The sequence below is a fragment of the Crocodylus porosus genome, unplaced genomic scaffold (genome assembly GCF_001723895.1).
Source record: "Crocodylus porosus isolate Cpor-Errol unplaced genomic scaffold, CroPor_comp1, whole genome shotgun sequence".
NCBI classification, from domain to species: domain Eukaryota; kingdom Metazoa; phylum Chordata; order Crocodylia; family Crocodylidae; genus Crocodylus; species Crocodylus porosus.
This window is the reverse complement of record NW_017728943.1, coordinates 1566079-1575703: the sequence shown is the minus strand read 5'-3', so window position 1 is coordinate 1575703 and position 9625 is coordinate 1566079. Positions and strand designations below refer to the sequence as shown.

The 9625-nt window shown below is 47.0% G+C and overlaps 1 protein-coding gene across 1 annotated transcript; it reads left to right on the top strand.

Annotated features, from left to right (window-relative positions):
• Positions 1–332: 332 nt before the first annotated feature.
• Positions 333–9064, top strand: PHB (prohibitin). Its single transcript, XM_019548416.1, has 7 exons — positions 333–418; positions 963–1088; positions 2299–2460; positions 3241–3383; positions 4568–4684; positions 6858–6953; positions 7836–9064. The coding sequence occupies exons 2-7, from the start codon at positions 998–1000 to the stop codon at positions 8046–8048; spliced, it is 822 nt and encodes a 273-aa protein (XP_019403961.1). The 5' UTR covers positions 333–418; positions 963–997; the 3' UTR covers positions 8049–9064.
• The last annotated feature ends 561 nt before the right edge of the window (positions 9065–9625 follow it).

Here is a 9625-nt window from a genome sequence, read left to right as displayed (position 1 = left end):
CCAATCCCCTGCTCAAAGGAGGACTATCCCCAGCTAGATCATTGCAGCCAGATAACTGCCCACGCCTGATCTAGACCAAGGTCCTCTGGCTCCCAGCTCATGGCCACGAGACAGGGTAGCCAGGAACAGCCGACAGCCTCTTCGTCTCTACCATGTGGCTTTGCCCCAAGCGGGCCTACAATTCCCAGCGGGCCCTGCGCGTGGCGTGGCGCCGGCCAATAGGAGAAGACGTTCCTTTGCGGTGAGACACCTTCCGGGAGTGGTAGTCCGGTGGCTTGGAGGAGCGGGCGGGAGAACTGCCAGTCCCAGCATGCCGCGGGCCTGCGGGAGCCAATGAGAAGCGGATATGTTGGGGCTGTGCATATGCGCCAGTTCATGTGGCTGGCGATTCATGTGGAGGTCAGAGTCGGGGCTGGAGGTGGGTAGGCGGCGTGCTGCGGCCTGCGGGGACCTGAGCCCGGGCGGGAGTGTGTGCCCGGCCCGGGGGGCGGGAGTCCCGCTGGGGGGACTGGGGAAGAGGGTGTAGCCCGGGGGGTGGGTGGCCGGGGAGGAAGAGGCCCCTGGTGAGGCGGAGCCTGAGGGCTGGTTTTCCCTTCTTTGCTCAGGCTTGCTCCTGGTTATGGGGATCCAGGGGGCTGTGGTTTGGTGCAGGCAGGAAGGCCCTGGGGCATTTAATCCATCTCCAAGACAGCAGTTCTCGCTCCTTTTTAGACATGGGGCAGCCTTGGATGGGCACAAAGCCACCTTGGAAAGTGCCAGCTCTTTGTTTTCGCTTTTTTTTTTTTTCAGCATCTAGAAAAACAGATTTCTGAGTTATCTTATGAATCACATTTGTTTCAACCTAACAGCGCTCGCATTGTGTGGCACCCCACAGCCCCCTTGCAAGGATCTCAAGGCATCCCTGGGGGATGTGGCCTCTTGGGGTTGAGAATTGCTCTAACAAAGTTGCTGGGTTTTTGCAGGTGTGACTCTTCAGAGACAGGAATTGGATTGACAGATGGCTGCCTTCAAGCTGTTTGGGACTGTGGGGAAAGTTGGCTTGGGGTTGGCCATTACAGGAGGAGTTCTCAACTCTGCCCTCTATAACGGTGAGTAGAAGAGGCAGAGCCTTTTCTTTTTCTGCTGAAATGTTCAACTTCACAAAGTCAGGTGTAAAGTTAGAGGGAAGTAAATACATCAGGGGACTTTGCTGATTCCATAGTGTGTGTTGGAAATAGCTCTGTGCTGAAATAATTTCTGTTTCCTTAAAATAAATGCAACTGAGGTGTTTGTGAAAAGGGTAAGGTTAGGCTAGTTCTTATGATAGTTTGAGGATTGGGAGATCCAGTGGGTTGGTTTTCTTACCCTTGATCTTAATTTTCTCTGCCCCTTAACACCTATTACACTAGGGCTTGAACTTTATCCTTGACTCCTTTGTTGATTTGCTTGTTTGCTTCGAGTCAGGTTGTCAAACTCATCTGACCTGTGGGCTGGATGAGGGGCACGGGACTGGTCTGCAGGCCAAATCAGGCCTATGGACCCCCAGCATACCTAATGTGCAGCTGTTGCAGCTGGTCTGGAATGTACACCACATACAGTGCAGATCCCAGAGTGGTCAGAATGGGAGCTGCGTGCAGTCTGTCTGAAGCTACAGCAGTGCTGCATGCAGTGGCCACCCTAGCCGGACTGCACCACACTTGGCATCTGCTCTGGCAGCTCTATGACTGCCCTGTACATGGCGCCTGCTCCACCCAGTCTGGGACCTGTGTTGTATGCGGTGCCTGCAAGCTCTGCATGCAGTACAGATCTGGACCGGCTGGAGTTAGCATCACAGAATGGCACCATGTGGTACAGTCTGGCCTGATCAGCCACCTCAAGCAGGCTGGCTGCCATTTTAGATGGACTGTGCCTCACACAGCATCTGTTCTGGCCACTCTGGGATCCATGTCACATGCTCTAGCCAGTCTGGGACTATGCTACAACTGCCAGATCAGGTATGCTGGGAGGAGAGAAGAGGAAGGGGCCCATGGGCCTGATCAAGCTGGTTAACTGGCCCTGTGCCATGATGCATGATGTGCCTTGTGTAGGTCTGATCAGACTCGGGGACAGCACTGGGGTCCAGGTGGTGGACTTTGCAAGCCAGGTGTGTTTGACACTACTGTTTTAAGACAATCCATTCATTAGCCTCCTGAGGTAAAGAGAGCGTAAGCAGTATTGCTAAGTTTTTGGTATGCTCTTTGGAAAATATACTTTGAATGCATGCTCCCAAAATGATAAGTTGTGGTCATTAAGCTGTGCGTGTTATGCTCTTTTCTCTAGTTGAAGCAGGCCACAGAGCTGTTATCTTTGACAGATTCCAAGGCGTTCGAGATGTGGTAATAGGGGAAGGCACACACTTTCTCATTCCCTGGGTACAGAAACCGATTATTTTCGACTGTCGTTCTCGCCCGCGTAATGTTCCTGTCATCACTGGCAGCAAAGGTAAGTGTTGCCTCATAGCTGCCAGTGGACCAGAGCAACACTAATGCATTCACCATGGTCTCTGAGTGCCTTTATTAATTAGGATACAATCCAGCAAAAATACTGAGCTCTTTGTCCTCCCCCCTCAAGGTAGTGGGAAGAAAAAAATTCTTGGGCCCTTGTCAAGAGTGCTTTACAGAAACAGGACCCCTGCAATTGAAAAGTTAAGGCCATGTAAAATAGTAGTTTATTGGAATACCTTTGATCACAAGTTCTTGATTGTTTTGTTGCTGCTGGATTTCTTAGTAAAGACAGCTAACAGATAGGGAAGAAAGTGGCACGCCTTGATTTTGCATGGTTTATTTCCTTACCAAAACCCACCAGATTGGAGCATTGTCGATCTCTCTTTGGGGACCCCCAAATGCTTGGGATCGATCCAGCACATGCCATGAAATGGACTGTGCTATTCTATAACCAGTCTCTGATCTGTAATAAGGGAGCTTGCTTCAGTCTGATCAGCCATCCCTTAAAGACAGTTTCTCTATTCGCATGAAAAGATGAATAATTCCCCATCCCACATGGAAGAAAGAACTTAAATTATGTTTCTGGGGAATCATATCTCTTGGTGAAGGGGGACTGTAAAAAAACAAACAAATTAGTAGGGGTGATGCTTGCCACTGAGTAAGCCAGGTGGCAGAATTCTGAATCTGCTTGTCCCTCTTTAGCTGCTAGGGAGAGAGTTATCCCTTGATATCTCTTGTCCCTCTGCTTTGCCTCTAAGTTATACATCTGTCTCTGCAGACCTGCAGAACGTGAACATTACCTTGAGAATCTTGTTCAGACCAATTGCCAACCAGTTACCTCGGATTTTTACAAGCATCGGGGAGGACTATGATGAACGTGTACTGCCTTCCATCACTACTGAGATCCTGAAGTCTGTTGTGGTAAGGACAGCACAGTTGCTGTGCAGTTATGCTGATTGTGTATTGCTGCTTCATGTTTCTGAACAGTGAGACCTAATTTGGCATGGGACATTTAGTGGTCCAGTCTACAGTTGGTCTTCTGTCTGTACAAGTCTTCCTGGAAGAGAGTCATGCTTGCAGTAGCACTGTTTGCATTGATTCTTGAGTCAGAGGCAGGCTTATTGGGCATGGTGGAGAGGTGAGATTTGTTTAGTGCCACTTGAATCTGTTGATTTCACTCAGCATTTGACTCTTCAGATCCTTCTCTCTAGATTTGAGTCACTGTTGGGCTTCCCAGCCTCTCCTACAAAAGGGTAAACTCTCTGTAATTCTGCCTTTATTTAAACTTGCTCACCGAGCACCTCTGTAAGCATCCTATTGGGACTGCCATATGACTTTAAAACAACCTCAGTGCAGTACATCCATGCTGACTGCTGAGAGGACACCTGACGGTCACAATTGCAGTACAGGCTAAAGAGAATTAATGGGAGGCTCTTTAGTGCAGCTAAAGAGGTAGCTCAAATTTCTTACCCTTGGGAATGGACACAGCAAGCTAACCCTGGGTTAGGGACACACAGACTGTTACATATATAACCTTTTGTCATGCCCTGTGTATATAGTGTATGCCTGTTACTTTACCCTCCAGTCAGGCCCAGGCAACTCTAGAGCTGCTATTTCTGTAGCTGGCTTCAGAGAAACTTTTATGTCCAGTGCTGTGTACTCAAGCATTTCCCATCCTTTCCTCATTCCTGGGTCCTCTAGTTGTAACAAGATGCCACCTGCGCCTGCAAACAACCAGTCATACTGTAGCCTGGATTGGAAGGGGAAAAAAGCCATAAAATGAGAAGAAAATGTATAGCGAGGGGAACAAAATAGAGGGCAGGGAAATAAGAGAAGGAATTAAAAAGGGTGAGAGGAAATGGAAAGAAAGAGATAGTAGTTGCCTGAACTATACTGGAGCATAATGTAATGCATGGTCTTGCCAATCATTTGTAAGCAGAAGAGGGTTGGAAGCCCCATGCTTGTTATTTCAGAGACGACAAAAGCCCCACTGAGCTCTTCCCATCTATAGTGGAAAAAGCAGGGGGAAGAAGTCCAGGATGCTGTGGGCTTGCAGTCATTAGAATCTTTCCATTTCTGCATGCCTCTGCCTGTCCTGATTCCAGGCTCGTTTTGATGCTGGTGAGCTGATCACACAAAGAGAGCTGGTCTCCAGGCAAGTGAGCGAAGACCTCACGGAGAGAGCAGCTACTTTTGGCCTCATCCTTGATGACGTATCCTTGGTAAGAGGCCTGTCTTTTGCTGTTCCCTTCTTGGGAGTTTGCTCAGATACGAGTTTGGGAGGTAAGGTGGCCAGTGCTGGGGACTAGAAACTGAAACGCATAAGTCTTAATTGTAGGTCTTGTAAAGAATGTGTCAGAGTTGTTATAACAGAGGACAGGCAGTTGGTGTTCTTGGCTTTGTTCCTTGGTCTAGCATTGACTTGTTAGACCTTGAAAAAATTTATGAGTACAGCCAAGGCTCCCAAAGGCTGGCTGACTTCTGTCCTACAGACCTCTTGTTGTTCATATGGGGAGAGAAGGGGGTGTCATTCCTGTAGGTGCCAAGACTTGATTTGCAACTTGTTTCCATCTCCAGAAGGGGTGGCTGCACTTCTATGGGGACTTGGGTGTCTTATTAAGAGAGAGGCACCAAAGTGCTTGCAGAAGTGCAGCTACCCCCTTCTGAAGACAGAAAGCTGCCAAAACAAGTTGGGAGAAAATACTGAGGGAATTCAGTAACCTGAGTGTCGAGGAGAAAAATATACCTTGTTTGGTATCTTTCCCTTCAGTTTTCTGTTAATAATTAAAACCTGTTAACCACTCCCTTCATGTTGTGAGCTCTCTAGTGTTCTCTGTCATTGAAATGCTTTTGTAATCTGGCAGTTTATTATACACACCCCTCTAAACCAACCCACTAAAGCTTTGGACATGTCTGTCCTAGAAAACTGCCTTAATGGTGAGGTTAGAATGTTGCCCTTTCCAGAATTTCCATGTTGACAGTGTTGACACTTTTTGCGTGACAGTGCTACCCCCTAAACAGGCTACTTGAGGAAGCTCACCTTTCCCCTGTTGTGCTCTCAGTAGAGGCTGTTTGAACAGCTGTGTGCTATTGAGCACCAGAGCACAGTTAAGCAATCTCTATCCTGATCAGCAGGAGACTGGTGAGTGGAGAGTGCCCCCTGCCGGCTTTATTGGGAACCCATAATGAAGATGTGCTTAAAAAGCTGGCCTTATTTTGGAATGTAACGTTGAAAAGGGAGTGATTCCTTTGGCCTAGTGGTTCTCAACCTTTTTAGATCAATGGTACCCATCAGGAAATGCCAGCTCTTTGTTTGAAAACAAGTGAAAACTGTAGAAAAATAATAGAGCAATTCTTCTACAGTATTGCAAAAAATTCAGAAAGCCCACAACAGGTCAGAATATTTTTAACACAGTGGCTCCTATTTGAAATCTCTGCTCACGTCTAGACAAATGTGGTATGTGGCACCACAGACACATCTATGATGCCACATACCACGTTTTCTGCATTGCAAGGAAGCAGCACAGAAAGGGTTTTTTTGACATCTGGACATCCAGGGGCCAAAACAACCTGCAGAAGATAAAAGCAGTGATGTATGCGGTGGCAGCATGCACTACTCAAAGCCATAGCTGTGCTCTGCTCCTGGCCAGGCTTCACATAGGACTTCAGCAGCAGCAGTCCTGCTGGGAGGCCTCCAGAACCCCAGGTAGGGTTGTTGAGGCCAGTCCAGTGGTGGCGCCAGCCTCCCCTACTGCACCTGGGGTAACTTGCCATGCACCAGAACATGCATGGCACAGGCATTCCCTGGGGACAACTAACCACAGCAGTAGTGCTAGTTGTCCTGGGGAAACAAATGTCCACACACATCTGAACACAGTCTCTGTGTTTATCTTGTGAAATCAGATTTGCACACCAAACAGTGCTAATATAGCATGGCATCCTATGGCACCCTTGAAAATATATCAAGGCACCCCAAGGTGCTGTGGCAACCTAGTTGAGAATCGCTGCCTTTTCCAGATCTATTCTGGCTTTTGGGAGTTCCGTTCTTAATGCTTCTGCTTTTTTACTGTGGCACTTAAATTCAAGAAAGAAGCTGCTTCAAGCAAAGACCTGGTCAAACGTGCGGCAGCTCTGCTGAAGTCACTAGAACAGTGTCTTTTCAGTTTGCGTTCAGCCCTCCGAGCAGGCAGGCTAGCATCTGCAGAACATAGTGGGGAGCTCCTACTTGTGTCAGTTTACTTAATAAAAGTCATGGAGTGGCGGGGACAGCCTTTTCCCCTTGCAGCTGTAGTGGTACAGATTTCTTCTTGCAAGGTGAGTGGTTCTTATTTGTAGAATAGACAAGCTGTAAATGTTGGTTTTTTTTCTTGTTTGCTTCCCTTTTCCTTCCTTTAGACGCATCTGACCTTTGGGAAGGAGTTCACAGAGGCAGTAGAAATGAAGCAAGTGGCTCAGCAGGAAGCTGAGAGAGCCAGGTTCATTGTAGAAAAGGTAAGTGTACCTCCTTAGGAGGCTTCAGCTTAGTCACCAGTCATCTCAGCTCATCTGTTTCCTACCCCAGGTAGTTGAAACTTGTAATCTGCCCAGCCCCTGCTTTTGTGGGACTTAAGGATGAATGCTTTGGGCAGGTGTGTGTCACAAAATACTCAAGCTTAGTCTGTTCTTAAGAGCTTTATTTCAAAGTTGTGTAGTTTGGGGCTCTTTAAGTTAGTGTAGGCACTCTTTAAAGATGTTGTGTTTCTTTCAAAATGAATTAATAGAAATGCTTTCATGAGGTAGTTAAGTACAGGCACCATCTGCTGCAAGTGCCAACGCTTGAAATTTAGAAACAGAATGGCCACTTAAGCTGCCATAGTGTGTATAGTGTGCCCGTCTTACACGCAGGCACACTATACCTCTTTCACATGGGCACTGTGCAGCTTCTCTGTTAGCAGTTCACTCTGACATCTGTTGTGATCTGAGTGGAGAGAGCTGTTCCTATGAAAACATATAGTAGAATTCCTTCGCAGCACTGCAAACGCGAAAGCCTAGTGCTGATGGAGGAAAACACCATCAGCAAAGTGAAATTGATTTGGCTTTGCTAGCTAAGATAAATGTTAGGCAAAAAAGTAGCTAAACAGTGATGGGTGGAAACATCAATATTTCCAGTTGCAGTGCAGGGTGATTATTGATATGATCACCTTTATCTAGGTATTCTTAATCTTGGTAATGTCCATATTGTCCAGCAGTGGTCTGCTCTTGTTAGAGCTGTGTGTGAGGTACAGAAGAGAGAATTTAGGACTTAAAATTACCTGAGGTGGCAGCTGCTTTGCAGGCTTTTCATTGTTAGTATTTCTCCCCTTCACACCCATTCTTGTTTGCTTTGTCTTGCAGGCTGAGCAGCAAAAGCAAGCAGCAGTTATCTCTGCCGAGGGAGATTCAAAAGCAGCCGAGTTGATTGCCAATTCATTGGCCACAGCAGGTGACGGCCTGATTGAACTGCGTAAGCTGGAGGCAGCTGAAGACATTGCCTACCAGCTTGCGCGGTCCCGCAACATCACGTACCTGCCAGCAGGACAGTCTGTGCTTCTCCAGCTCCCCCAGTGAATCTAACTCTGCAGCTTCTATTCACTTCTTATTGAACAGATTAGCCCTAGCCAAAAGAATCAGTGATGTTTCCTGATTGGATAAAGCAAAGGAAATAAAATTTAAATACATTTGAGTTAATTATAATAATAAAATAGCTTTCTAGTAACTAACTGAATTTGTCAGACAGCCTTGTACGATCTGAGCAGAAGCTGCAATAGCCAAGTTGGGACAGACTTACCTCTTTTCAGGCAACTTTAGTATTAGGGGTAAAGTTGGTGGGGGGGTGGGAAGATGAGAGAGCAGAAGTATCTTAATCTGTTCACTTCGTAAATGAAGTAATTACTTAGAGCATTCTTTGGCCATAAAAAATCTGTACCATTGAGGTTTCAGAGTGATGCTTCAGTGCCTTTTGGCCAGCCAAGCCATGGTCATTACAGGCTTGTATGCTCTAGACTACCCCTGCTTTGTCCCTGCAGTCTTTTCAGAGGGGTTGGGATTGGTGAGGGCTTTCTTCCTCAGTCAGTCTGTCCAGTATTTTTACAGGTGTCAGCTGAAGGTAAGAGGACACTTCTTGTTAGTTTAGCAGTTCTGCTGTGACTTTCTGAACCACAGCGCTGTTAGTAGGAGGTGCCATTTATGGAACGTGTCCAAGGGAGGGGCAGGAAAGTTCTCATCCTTTGCATTCCAAAACGCAAGACTTTCCTGAGGTGAAGATATTCCTCTTTGGCAGGAAACCTTGGTCTGGTAACTACTGGAAATTAGTATAGCCTTCCCCCTCAACCCCATACACACTCTGTACTGATTGCTGTTACCCCCTCTAGCACAGGCTTGGTAAAAGAGTGTTTGGATCTAATTTAGAATGGAAGTCTGACAGATTCTGTCATATTGTTCCAGGGTTCAGTCGCTCAGATATGGGCAGTATTTAGTGCTGCATTGCCACTTTTTTTTTTCATTAGGGAACTTAAATTACAATGGAGACATGAGAGATGAGACTGTGTAACCAACTTTCAATAAACAAAAACAAACCTCCAGGCCTCTGGTGTCTTGGCATTCTTAAATAATTAAGTTCTGGAAAAAAATGTCACTTGTTTTTTTGGCTCTGGTATTTAGCTGAAGCTATATCTGCTTCTTTGTTAGACCTGAGGATGGGCATTCAGTGCCTGAAAGCTTGTCATCTCTCTCAGCTACATAGCTGGTCCAGTAAAAGTTATTACCAAACAAACACTGCTTGCATATGCTCTGGAACATCATGCCTGTGCTACCACTATAAGTATAAAACATGAGGCTGTGACTGAAGAACCTAAACAAGGGGTCATCAACAGAGATCTGGAAAATGGAGAAAACCACAGATTTCCCTTTTTAGCAGAGAAATCTGTGGATTCTCTACTTTTGCAAAGAGCTCTTGCTGGCTGGCACAGCTCCAGCCTGCAAGAGCCAATCGCAGAAAGGGCAGGAAACCCCCAGTCCCCAGTGTGGCTGTGGCTGGCTCGGGTTGGTGGTGGAGATGGCTGCATGCTGCCACCACCGTGCCACTGTTGCCCTGCAGCTAGCTGCACAGCTCTGGGCATGGCTCTGCAGTGGTAGCGGGAGGTTTT